At 40.9% G+C, this 13,581-nt stretch overlaps 2 protein-coding genes across 9 annotated transcripts; one reads left to right on the top strand and one right to left on the bottom strand.

Annotated features, from left to right (window-relative positions):
* Positions 1-328: 328 nt before the first annotated feature.
* pou6f1 (POU class 6 homeobox 1) lies at positions 329-9,892 on the bottom strand. Of its 7 annotated transcripts, none has more exons than XM_024006534.2 (11): positions 9,534-9,892; positions 8,297-8,392; positions 6,777-6,990; positions 6,498-6,643; positions 6,136-6,376; positions 5,784-5,992; positions 4,145-4,303; positions 3,673-3,915; positions 3,364-3,499; positions 3,003-3,171; positions 329-2,704 (listed from the first exon to the last, which is right to left on the bottom strand). In XM_024006534.2, exons 2-11 carry the CDS (start codon positions 8,348-8,350, stop codon positions 2,356-2,358), a joined length of 1,920 nt encoding a protein of 639 aa, XP_023862302.1. In that variant the 5' UTR covers positions 8,351-8,392; positions 9,534-9,892; the 3' UTR covers positions 329-2,355. The 7 variants fall into 7 exon arrangements, with proteins under 7 accessions (XP_023862302.1, XP_023862301.1, XP_023862300.1 ...); XM_024006533.2 differs by having other exon boundaries at positions 5,784-5,995; positions 8,297-8,411; positions 9,534-9,891; XM_024006532.2 differs by having other exon boundaries at positions 5,784-5,995; positions 9,534-9,891.
* A 1,062-nt stretch (positions 9,893-10,954) lies between these two features.
* dazap2 (DAZ associated protein 2) lies at positions 10,955-13,316 on the top strand. Of its 2 annotated transcripts, none has more exons than XM_024005676.2 (4): positions 10,955-11,121; positions 11,720-11,838; positions 11,969-12,211; positions 12,585-13,316. In XM_024005676.2, the coding sequence occupies exons 1-4, from the start codon at positions 11,109-11,111 to the stop codon at positions 12,711-12,713; spliced, it is 504 nt and encodes a 167-aa protein (XP_023861444.1). In that variant the 5' UTR covers positions 10,955-11,108; the 3' UTR covers positions 12,714-13,316. The 2 variants fall into 2 exon arrangements, with proteins under 2 accessions (XP_023861444.1, XP_023861445.1); XM_024005677.3 differs by having other exon boundaries at positions 10,963-11,314.
* The last annotated feature ends 265 nt before the right edge of the window (positions 13,317-13,581 follow it).

Below are 13,581 nucleotides of genomic sequence, written 5' to 3'. Positions count from 1 at the left end.
AACACAGGACCAACACTTTACATGTTGCGTTTATATTTTTGTTGAGTGGATCATTGGTTTATATACACATCATTGGTGCTTACAGACGCCATAATGAGACAGATACAAAGAAGAGTCCTCTATCATTCTCTATGGTATTTGTGGCTCTGAAGAGACTGGATAAGTGTGAAATATGACAGAATCCCTTTGAAAGGCTAGAGCCACAAATCATTTTTACTAGAGATGTCAAAAGCAAGGGGTTAAGGTCTAGAGAAAGGACAAGGGATTGTTATTGTGTGATTTAGACCTATTTTTTTAAGTCACAAGTCAAGACAATAAAAGACCCAGACAGTGTTCAGTAAGCCTTTATTTGGCAGAGAATGCCCAGATCAAAAATCACATAAGTCACTCTCATGACCTCATCTATTCAGATGTATTGCTGGTTCTATACTGCACACCTTATACAACAAGTGTAAATAATATTTGTTATGCCCAACATCAACAAAATGTGTGATATAGTTAAAATCTGAAAACTACACTATTAAACTGTGTTGACATTCGATTTGCATTTGCATTCTGTCATCTCAAAATTATTCAGACAAAAGACAATTCACTGGGGAGAATCCTAAAAAACATTTTAGGTTATAGCTACCTCGGAAATGGCAGTTGTGTAACATAACACATGATTCATATAGCAGTTATTTTCTTCCTCTCTGAAAACATAATATCAATCTTAAAAGGCAATTATGGGGAACAAATGAATTACATGGTTCAGCATGGCATATCACAGACATAGACAAACATCAGAATATGAATGATATTCATTTGGGACCACAAAGGACCAAGTATTGTAGTTTATTCTCATTCGGTCATGTACCATACTGGCTTAAGATAACCTTACAAAATTGATGCTCATTACGCATAGAAGTTTGACCATTAAAAATTGTTAGCGTATGTATGTCAAGCAAAACATTATCAACCACTTAAATATGCTGGGTAACCAATTGTCATTTGCTACATTTTCAAATATGTTGGATAGACCAGACATAAAAACCAATGAAGACTCAACATTTTCTAGAACAATAAACATTATAGATTTCCAAATGTAATAAACTTAATTTATCTTTTGCCAGCCTACAAAGCTGTATCCTTTCCATTGCAGTTGACTGCACTCATCTGCAATCAAGGCTGTTCATTAGTTATCTTGTTTGAGATAAGTTATCTCTAAAGTGCAAACAATTACGAGGTTATAGAAAAGAGCAGGGAAGCCATTAGTTCCTTCAATTTTGTTTGTCCCTAAAATACCATTCCTTTTAGCTAAGAATCGATATTTCATATACATTAATAATAACAATCAAAAACTACAACCTATGAATCAATTAATTCACATAGTCAAGTTTTATTATTCAATCAATTTGATTAATTAGATAATTATTTTTGTCATGTAAGTATTCTCAATATACAGTACACATTCAACCACACTGACGCCTGACTCAATTGAGACAGGCAATGTTTTAAACTCTTCATTGTGTGACGTCTGCTGATGGACCATGCAGGGCTGACATCTGTTAACTATTTGAAATAATATATGTGTGGCTTTATAGATGAACTAATCCAAAATGACAACCTTCACTATGGTAAACTAAGGGGCATTGCTTTTGGATGCATTTGCTGTTTATGTTTTGGTTGTGTTTCAGATTATTTTATGCCAAATAGAAATTAATGGTAAATAATGTATTGTTTCATTTTGGAGTAACTGTTATTGTAAATAAGAAAATAATATGTTTCTAAACACTTCTACCATGATTACGGATAATCCTGAATGAATCGTGAATAATGATGAGTGAGAAAGTTAGACGCACAAATATTGTACGTACCAGTTCCAAACCTATATTTTTGGTGGCACCCGCATAATATCAGAACAGCTTGATTGGATGTTGTACAACTGTAAGCCAATATCTTTCGAGGCCATTGCTATAAAATTCATAGACAGCCACTTACAAAACTGTATGGTAAGTGTATAAAACCAGGTGTATCAAAATTCTATCAAATGGCATGATATATCAATAAATGAAACAAGAGGTTGTCAAACTGACAATAGAGGGTCTGTGAACATTAACCCAATCACGTTTCACATGCAATGTCTTTCTTTCACTCCCCCACACATCAAAACAAAAGGAGATAACTGAGTTTTCGATGTCCATATAGTAAGACTCAGTTCAAGTGTCATTCAGTGTCCTTTTCCTTCCCAAAGTCCATATAATTTTTTACTTACTAAGGTTGACTGTGTTACGGTCTTTACAAAACGTTTTTCTTGAGCTGATTATGCTGTCCTTCCAAGTTTCCTACTAGTCAAGGGCCGCTTACTGCACAGGCTTAAGGCTGAACTTGAAACACATTGATCTTGCTGGTGTTTTTCAGTGTCTGCCGCCTGTTGCAGAACCATACACGGACAACCTCACGGTCGTAGTTGAGCTCCTTAGCGATTTCCGTAATCTCCTGGCCCGTTGGCAGGGCATTCTTCTCAAAGTAGGTGTTGAGCACTTCGATGGCCTGCGGGGTGAAGCTGGTGCGACGCTTGCGTTTCTTGGACGGCTCACCACCCACAAATTCCATCAAATTCTGCTGACCCTTTTGGTTCCATAGTTCTGCTTCGGCCAGCCACCGCTCCAGCACGGGCTTCAGTTTCTGAGCACTCTTGGGTGTAATGTCCAGCTTCTCAAACCTGCAAGAAGCAACAACTTATAAACTAATAACACAGTAGCCTCTGATCAACCAGATTGAAACCCACATCTACTCTTTCAAATAATACCTGAACCCCAGTTCATCTTTATTTAAGTGTCAGAGCTACTATCCTGTAACATTCCTACTATAGTTTCAACACTTTCAAAATATAACCCTTGAACTACAATGTCCATAGCACACCAACGTACACTATGTATCATATTTGATAGAATGGATTTCAGAAACCTTCTACTGTGATGCCTGCAACCACCCCCACCCAGTAGACCAGAGGAGTTTACCTGCAGATGGCAGACTGGCTGTAGGCCGGGCCCTCTGTAGCCGTGAGGGCCTGTCCCACTTGTGTCTGCGTCAGCCCCAGGGACAGCCGGCGGATCTTGAAGTTCTTGGCAAACTCTCGAATCTCTTCCAGATTAATGCCCTCTTCATCTGTGCACCCTTGCTGTGGCTCTAAAAATGGGAATAGACAAAGCAGATAGATATTTTTTACAAGTAGGTAGGTCGATATTTTTATGTTTCGAGAGAAGCTGCTGCTTTTCCTTGGCCGGGTTCACTTGAAAAATATGTAAACCTCAATGTGACTTCCCTGGTTAAATATAGGATTTAATTCATAAAAAATAAATAATAATGTGAACCACGTACTGCTGACGAGCTGGCCCACGGTGGGTGTGTCTCCACAGGTGATCGGGACTGAGGAGGAGATTGGAGTGACTGTCTTCATTGCAAATGGTTGTGGGGCGATGACCACAGGTGATTGCGTAACAGTTGTTACCTGAGCCTGAGGGGAAATTTCTGTCAGCAATGGATTAATGGTAACATCCAAAAGATGAAAAAGACTCACCATTCTCACATTAAACCAATTTCAACCAACACCACATAAAAACAGCATTTCCAATTTTTCTGACATTCTGATGGAGCACTCATTAGGTCAAAATTGGTGGAGAGGGGTACCTGGGTGCTGGGCTTCGAGAATGGCACAGGAACATTATGCTTGGGAATAACAGCAGCAGAAGTGGGGACTGTAGCAGGTCCATTTCCTATGGTAGCAATGATCTGGCCCTGGTTGTTCAGAACCAGCTGTGGCTGGACTGTCTGAACCTGCAGGCCTTGAAAGCCCTGGAGATTCAGAGCCTGAGTAGCAGCCCCTCCTGTCAGTGAGGCAGGGTTCAGCATCAGGGGGATGGTTCCAATCACCTGGATGCCACATTTAGAGAATTAGGGAATGTATTTTTTAGTAACACTATACAAAATAATTTATAAATATTTGATAAGTTCTTTATTAACTGATTATCATAATACTATAAACTTTAAAATAAATACAAGTTTATAAATCTATAATAACAGTCATAACACATTAGTTGAAATTGTGTGATTGTTATTTTGATCCTTGAAAAATAGTGAGTATGTTTGCACTATAACCCACCTGTCCCTGTGCGTTGGTGATGATCTGGCTGGTGATTCCAGACATGGCACTGGTGATGATGGGAGTGGAAGTGAGGGAGCTGATGAACTGAGGCTGAGCCCCTAGAGACGCAGCACTGATCTGAGAGGAGAGAAACGGAGGCATCCAGAACATATTGTTCTACTATCGATAATGTCATAATTTTGAATACAAGGTACAATATATTCAACAGTGTGGATGAACAACAAGGACATTTTAAACCATCTGCTCAAGTTATACAACCTTTAAAGTAAAAAACATGGCTTGCTGATCAGCAATCCAAAACACACGTGTAGGTCAGAAAAAATACACGCACTTCACGTTAACCCTTTACACGCGTACCTGTATACAGGTTGTAAATGGCAGATTTGGGCACTGACAAGCGCCTAAATTATAATGCAGTAGCTGTACAGTAACATGCTATAAATTACGTCAGAGTTCAGGCTCTGCGCTTCACAGCCCTATATGGGTTTTGAAAGCCGTTTTGAACTTGCGACAAGAAGTTGCCCCCATCCTACCGCTAATTGGGCAACTTTTACACATTTTTTGGGAAATGCTGTAAATTAAGAGGACTCAATGCATTTTGAAAGATGAGACATTGAGGATTATAATAAATACCACTTTGATGTCATACAAGCAAGCCAAACACCCATGAGTCCAAATGAGCGCTTCACATTTTCATATCATACACTCTTAGAAAAATGGGTTCCAAAACAGTTTGATGAACCAATGAGGAGAACCCTCATTGGTTCCAGATAGAACCCTTTTGGGTTCCATGTAGATCCCTCTGTAGAAAGAGATCTACAATATAGGTTCCACCTGCAACCAAAAAGGGTTATTCAAAGGGTTCTCCTAGGGGGACAGCCGAATAACCCTTTAAAATTTCATATAGCCCCTTTTCTTCTAAGAGTGTAAAACTCATGTCATATACAGTGACAACTGTTATGTTTGATGTACAGTTACAAGATGACATGGTGTCATACCCTGGGTTGTTCTGAATAGAATGATCCAGTTAGTCTATTGTGAAGAAAATTTGCTGCAGAACACGCACCTGAATGCATACGACTCCTTTCTATGCGCACCAAAATTACCATCCATTTCTCTGAATTGCCCTGTGAAAGCCTTACACTGTAAGATCGTATTTTATAACTCAGTCATGTTGGCAATAGAACAAGCTTTCAAATGATGCCCACCTGACCCAGACTGCGATTTACAATAGGCTGTCTTTGGATTGTGTAAACAACAACGGTAATGGCGGGGATGCAGTGTTGTGTTCAAGTGTGCTTGCTCTAGTTCCTCAAAGCCACAGCTAGGAGAGATTAAAAAAAGCACCTTATTGTTGAAGACTCTTCTTAAGAGTCCTGAAAGTGCATTGAAATTACATAGGAAATACACATAAAATGACCAGTGTAATGTTTGAATTCAGTCTTGTGTCAGGTGAACTGTTGTGTCCTCAACTTAGGTCTAATAATTGTCCCATTGTCTCCAAATTGTTCCCACACTTTTCATATTTATTCTCTAAGAAACATTTCAATTTAGCCCCATCCATATGCTGTAGGCCAATTTCCACGAGTGTAAAGGGTTAACTCACATACACGACAATACAGAAACACATTCTTACAATGGCAGGGTTGATGGAGAGGCCTGCAGACTGGAGTGTTGACACAGACACACTGGGCTGAGAGGCGGACGGCATGGCCTGGGTCAGTTGTGCTGCAGCCACCTGCGTGTTCTGCTGAGCCTGCTGCATAGCTGCCTGGACCTGCTGTAGTGATGCTGTCTGAGACTGGAAAACCGCCTGCTGGGTCTGGACAGGGTTTAGCACAGTGGCTGCTGGGAAAGAAGAACCCAAACACATACAGATAAAGCATCACTGTCCCCCATGTGGTAGCCAAAAAACTATTGACTGTTGATTCAATGTGGATTAATGCAGAGATTCACATTCTGTGAAGTGTGTATCTCTGCCGTCTTACTTTGCAAGCCTTGTAAGCCTTGCAAGCCGGCAAAGGGTAGTTTGAGGAGGCCTCCGGACTGGCTGGCAGCTGAAAGGCCAGGGAGTGTGGCTACGTTGCTGGTGGGGAAGGTGAGGACAGCCAGGCCTTGGCCCCCCATGGACCCTGCCATGCTGAGGGGGATGAGCAGGGGCTGGCCCAGGGAGCCTGTCTGGGCCATCATCCCTGTCATCAGAGTGGCCAGACCATCCTGGGTCAGGACCTACAGGGAAGGAGGATGGGGTTTATTAGGAAGAGGGGTGAGAAATAAATAGGATCAAAATTATTGGCAGATGAAGGAACCACACATGACACAATTATTTTGTTTGTTTAATTGTTCTCACCTGTTGACAGCCCTGCAAGCTCTGCACAGTGATGGGCATGGTGGCCTGTGGTTGCGACAGGGAGACACTGATGGGAACTGCAGTCTGAGCAAGAGTCTGGACAGCAGAGGCTGCAGAATCGACAGCCACCACCTGGTCCCCCAGCACTGACAGCACAGAGAGAGAACACACTGTGTTTGTCTACCATCAGCACATACCACACATCACTCTTAAAACATTTTTACACAGCAGCATTAAACAAGATGCCGTTTAACCTGTATTGCATGGAGTCTAACCTACCGTATCGGTATCCTACAAAGGGCTCACCTACTCCCCCAGTGTTGTGGGGTGCTGGCGGGCTGTCCTGTGTTCCTGCCTCAGGTTGCTTAGCCTGATTACTCACATCCTCACCCCCCGAATCAGTCCTCCCATCAGGCATTGAGGATGGAAGAGAGGCTTGATCTACCTCCACTTCCAGAACACGGATCGTCTCATGACCAGACATCACTATCACCTGTGCAGCAGAACACAAGACCAGGGCTCATATTTTAAAAAGTGTCTCAGAGTAGGGGTGCTGATCTAGGATCAGTTTCGCCTTTTAGATCATATGAATAAGACTACATGGAAATGAGAGGCCTGGTCGAAGATCAGCACTCCTGCTGAGATAAGCTTAATTGGAATACAAGCACAAGTCACGCAACTACACAATAAATGACTCATGCTCTGAGCCATGACCAGGAATATTTTTCATTATGTAGTAATAATATAATTATAAGGCATATACATCCAGGCTAGGCTCAGTGTTACTCCATTCAAATGATCAGATGTTGCCATACCAGTCGGTCTCTATCTACTGAGACAACCCAGGTAGAGGACAATGTCTATTGGTTACTTGTAGAACAGAACATGAGTTTACACGTGCAAAACCATGCCATAGGAGCATAACCTGTCATCGTTTTTGTCAACAATGGTGGTCAGCTACTCCCTATCCATTTCCTTATACTAATAATCCAAATTGTATATTATTAGTAAATATAACAAAGCAAAGACATGATACATGCGTGGATGCAGCCATGAAAGATGTAAAGGAGAGGCACAGAAAACCTGAGCTGGAGGGCAAGGTGCAGACAGAGAGACTGCAATCATACCTGGTTGTTTTTGGTAAGGAATTTCAATGTGCAGGAACCTAATGGCTGAAAAATGTCTGCAGTCAGACAGTGAATGGCTAAGGAGAACAACAGAGAGGCCAAGCACACACACGTTAGGACACAATGAACCAAGACAAAAGCCCACAAATGGAGAAAAAAAACATCAGTACAACAAAACTACAACAATGAGCATCAGCCAACAAGCATCTCAAGCAATGCTTTCTGAGAGCTCCCCTCGTAACAAAAAAATATAAATTGCTTTAGTTTGCTGACTATGAGTGTAAAGGACACAGCCGGAGTGAACATACAGTATATCAACCTCAAGATGACCGTGTGGGGTTAATACATTTTTATTTTTTTATTTTTTATTTAACCGTTATTTGACTGAGAACCGTTAAGTTGACTGAGAACACGTTCTCATTTGCAGCAACGACCTGGGGAATAGTTACAGGGGAGAGGAGGGGGATGAATGAGCCAATTGTAAACTGGGGATTATTAGGTGACCTTGATGGTTGAGGGCCAGATTGGGAATTGGGAATACATGGTGACATGGAGGCGGCAACAGCTTATGACAGAGGACTATGAAGGAGAGGCAACACAGATTTTTAAAGTTGGGCAGGGGTGTGTTACTAACGTGATATCAGGTAGTGTTGACATTGAGGTTAGTGGTACCTGTTCATTGACAGTGAGGGGTGTGTCAGCAGCAGGGAGATCCTGAAGGTCCATGGTTCAGTAATCTCACCACCAAGCAGTCACTGTCTTGACATTCTAAGAAAGGAGAAAGAAGCTGTCATCAAATCAAAGGGTGGCTACTTTGAGGAATCTCAAATATAAAATAGATTTTGATTTGTTTAACACTTTTTTGGTAACTACATAAATCCATATGTGTTATGTCATAGTTTTGATATCTTCACTATTATTCTACAATGTATGAAATAGTAAAAATAAAGAAAAACACTTGAATGAGTAGGTTTGTCCAAACTTTTGACTGGTACTGTATGTATATTTATTTTGGGTTGGGGGTGGGGAGACAGTCGGGGTCTCAACTTACTGTTGAGTTAGGATATTTAGCTTCGGGCCCCAAAAAGGCCCTGCCGGCATGTGTATGGATGTCGGTACACAGACCCGCTAGCCACTGTGGCCCCTCATGATGAGTTCCAATTTTTTGTGGCCCCCACCCCCATCAAAGTTGCCCATTCGTAAGTTAAAGAGTATAAAAACAACTAACCATATGATGCTTCAAAAGTGACAGCACTAGAAATAGAAGTCACAACTAGGAGATTTAGTCTGGACACAGTGTAGGCCTACGTGTACTGGGGACTACAGGGGTGCACACACACACAGTAATAATATACTTTATGACTTGATTTTTCATAAAGGCAGTCTGTGTCAAATTAAACATATGAATAATGCACCAAGAATAGGCAGCTTCTTGATAATAGGTGGCCTAGCCCTAGAAGAGAGGCCCTCCTACAGTATGTCCGCCCAAAACAACTAGCTTTCTAGAATGATAACAGCTGAAAAATGACTATTCAATTATCAAATATTTTAACGTAATATCAAAAAGATCAGTGTTGCGCAGCACACTTCAACACAGAAGTTATAGATCTATCAGAACTTCAGCAGGTGATGATCCCCGTACACCACCCCCAATCTAGCCGCAATAAAAGTATCGCCATATACTTATTTGAGGACACGATGTTACCCATAAAATATGCCGCGACAAAAACCACCCGCTATTCAATGCCTGGGGTCTGAATTTTATGTATTTCCCTCTCTTTATCATAAATATATAAATTATGCTAATTAAGAGCATTGCATATTAACAAAAAAACGAATTTCCTCTCGCCATTTCGTCGCGCTATAGCGGATGGAAGTCTTAAACTGAAAGCAAAGCAAAGCAACTTACCGTAAATGTGTCTTATTTTCTGAGGTTCTCCTCTTTTAAAAATCTTTGCCACAGTTTGTTTTAGTCACATATAATAAAAAATGCATATCACCGCTCCAGATAGGCGCTATGGCTGCACACAAGAGGCATTTGCATTGATAAGGAGGGTTGGCAACGTGAAGATCCTTTCTTTCTTAATATTTAATGACGGTCCCTTCGGTACTACAATTCAGATGACCTATATTCCTCAAGACACCATCTAAAATCGACTTCTGCTGTAAAGACCAATGGAAAATACCACCAATATTACAACAAATCTGGCCTTTTGCCCTACGTCATGAACATAATTTATGCAAGGGATATCTTGCATTGAAAAATGTCGGCCTCGACTTGAGAGGAGCCATGGCTGCCTTAAAGGGAAAGTGCATCTTTAAAAGTATAGTTTTTTAGCACGTTGGCTTTTTAAATTATATTTTTTTATCTGTGGTACAGAATATAATGTAGCAGCAAAGAGACTACGTGGAACTTTTCCCCCAGGAGGTCAAAAAGGGTCCTCTGGTCTAGAAATACTGTCCAGAAGTAATTACTTCATTGGACAGATGGGGCACACCCATGAGCATAAATTGTTTCCCTAAATACTAAGGATTTCTGTTTTCATTAGATAATTGTAACCTGTTGTCACAAATCACATGTACCATTGGTATAGAGTATTGATTGATTATATATGACCTACTATGCTGAGCACCATATTTCACTGCATTTCTCTTGGAGGAATAGACCTTGGTGTGTTTTCGCTCTATTTTTCTTGCCAGCTGGCAGACACTGGCATTTGCATGCATTTGTAGTGCATTGCCATGGAGCTCAAAGGGAGAGCTGAGATTTTTGAATCTTTAATTAGCCCCATGGCAAGTGCTCTCTACTGTCTGTTCAATCACAATGTCCTCTATCATCGAAGCTGAAATATTCCTGCCAAGAATTTACTAACTGTCACTTAATGATCAGAATAGTGTATGAAAAGATTTTGAATCAAATTGCTATATCATCCTCCATATCATCACCCTGGTGCGCCTTAGTGATGATGTGGTGAGGTAACCCCAATTGTTTTCTTATGGATCAGAAAAGCAACCAATTATTTTTTATAATGATCAACGTCAAATAGGTTATTAGACTAGGAAGTATTTGAAGACTAGCCGAATAAACAGCCGGAAACGTAAAGCAAATATATTAATTTTAATTATCTTGAATGTTATTCAACAGTTTATATCTAGGTCTGGTTGATCACCTTCAGTGCCCATTCAATGCCATGGAACATTTATTAAATATAAAGAAAACTACAAAGTAAATTGAACCAGTAAGGTAATGTAAAAACTTACACAGCGCACGCACTTTCACCCCTAGAATGGGAGTGGCTAAGTACATATGACGTAATTGCATCAACCATCACAACACAAATCTAGACAAAAACAAGGAAGTGAACGGTCACGTAACTCTGAACTGTAATCTCAATTTTTAGTATTCAAACGGTCCTTATATAAAATACTTTTAACTTCAGAATAATTGTATTCGACGCATTAAACTACACACTAATTCAGGACAATGAACAACAAAGGTAATTTAGCTAACGTCCACAACCATTGTATTAGCTAACATGCTAGGTATCTAACAACAGCGGCTAAGGGTTAGTTAGCCAGCTAACAAGCGACACTAAAATGTTTACTTGACCGACGTATTTTCCTTTTCATTATAAATTAGCCCAACCACTAAGGTAGATACTGCTGTCTAAATCGTGATGGAGTCGACATGTAAGTAGCCGGCTAGCTAATGTTACCCAATACGTAACGTTAGAAGGCTTGCTGTAGTTACTACATGCTATTTAGCTTGTAGCCGTGTACTCTGACCTCAATACCACTATCCAGTTAGCTTTTGCAATTAGCTCTAGGACTTGTCATAGTCACTATTTTGTCAGTTGGGTAAGTGTTTTGTTGTGACAATATTAACTTAGCTAGCTAACTGTAATCATGATTGATGAATTAAGTATTTTCTGCATGTTATGTTAGCTACCTATACGTTTATTTAATTAGACCGGTCGGTAGTAGATTAACAAACTACGTTAGCCCTCAATAATGTTTTGCTATTGTGTGATGATTGAGTAAAACAAAGCAAGTGTGCGTATTGATAATAGTAGAATATTGTTTTGTGTATCACAGGTTCCTATCCCCAGCAAGCTGTGTACCCTCAGCAGAGTAGTGCACCCATCTACCCACCTGCTATGCAAGTGTCTCCCCAGGCACCACCTTATTCAGACGCCCCACCTGCATACTCTGAGGTAGCCATTTATACTTGGAATAAACATGTTATCTACTTTCGTGAAGAGTATTCCCAATCATATCAATACAAACGCACTGACCGACTGTCTCTAACTCTCCCCTTTTCATATGTTCTCCATTACGCCAAAGATCTATCAGCCCAGGTATGTGCACCCATCTCAGGCTGGCCAGCTACAGCAAATGTCTCAGTACCCTGGCACTCAGATGTACATGCAACTGCCACAGTCCATGGCTGTTGGACCAATGGGCCACAACGTCCCCATGGCGTACTACCCCATGGGAGCCATGTATCCCCCTGGCTCCACTGTGCTATTGGAGGGAGGATATGATGCTGGTGCTCGCTTTGGTCAAAGCAACAGTGCTTCCATCCCGGTGAGTATCCTCAAAATGCCTAGGCTATATCTGGGGTGTCAAAATCAATTCCTGGAAGACAGTGAATTTGCTGGTTTTTGTTATTTCCTTTTAATACGTGTCCAATTAAGACCTAGACAACCTGATGAGGGGAAGTAATCAATTACCTTAATACGTACAAGGGAGGGGCGAAAACCTGCCAACACTCAGCCTTCCAGGAATTGAGTTTGACACCCCAGGCCTATATGTTACACAATGTCATGTGGTTATATCATAAATCAATGTTCATATTGTGCTGGAGCCAAATATATATCCTGTGTAATTGATTAACACATATTGGTAAAGTTACTCATGTATGTGACTATTTCTTCCCCCTCACCTAAACGCATCACAGCCCCCACCTCCTGGCCACATGCCTAATGCAGCTCAGCTGGCCGCCATGCAGGGTGCCAACGTCATGATGACACAGCGCAAGAACAACTTCTTTGTGGGTGGCTCCAATGGCGGGTACACCATCTGGTAACAGCCAGTGTTTTCCGCAACCTCTCCCCTTACTCCTCTCCCTCATTCAAAATGATGACGCCCTCTCCTGTCCCATCCACCAACCCCTTTCGGGGATACTGATATCATCTAACGGAATGTAATATTTTAAAGCCCTGATAAAAGGTGCAGTACTCCACTTTGGAAGCAAAACAGTTCTAATTACTGATTCATAATTTGGGCTGCTGAACTGGTTCCCTGACCTTACAAGTATAGTGCTGCTGTCTTCGGTCAAAACACATTTCACATGTTACTGGTTATATTAAATTTTTTAATGCATGACATCAATCTACACTCTTAACACTGTCACCATTTTGTACTTGATAACTAATGTTCATGTTTATAAACACTCGTTGGACTTGGCCTAATGTCTTCCTCACAGAGTGCTACTGATCCAAGTAGAGCATCATATATACTTTAGTTTTCGCCGTTGCATGGCATGTAGAATAGGCCCAGTTGGCCTATCTAAAATCAGTTTCTGCGACCACTGGATGAATTTCAATCGGATCAAATAGACGCGTGCTGTAGTATAATAGAATACTGGTATGTTAAACAACAAGAACCCAAACAAGAATGGATCACAAAATGATTACCAGATTATAACATGCCATGGTGGTTTACTGTACCTTCTTGGGCAACCGTAGATGAACATAATCGGCGTCCCAAAGAGCACCGTCACTTAAATAAAAGCAAATTAACTTAAAATACTTATAATGAAGTTGAGATTTGGATCGTCGAAAGGGTTGGTTGGCTTTACATTTGTGCAGTTATTGGTTTTAATTTTTGCCGTTTTAGTTTTTTTCCTCCTAAATCGGATACCCAGACTTGTACATCATCCCAGTGTTTGGTTT

This window comes from Salvelinus sp. IW2-2015, linkage group LG17 (assembly GCF_002910315.2).
Source record: "Salvelinus sp. IW2-2015 linkage group LG17, ASM291031v2, whole genome shotgun sequence".
NCBI lineage: Eukaryota > Metazoa > Chordata > Actinopteri > Salmoniformes > Salmonidae > Salvelinus > Salvelinus sp. IW2-2015.
This window is presented reverse-complemented; position numbering and strand designations above follow the sequence as displayed.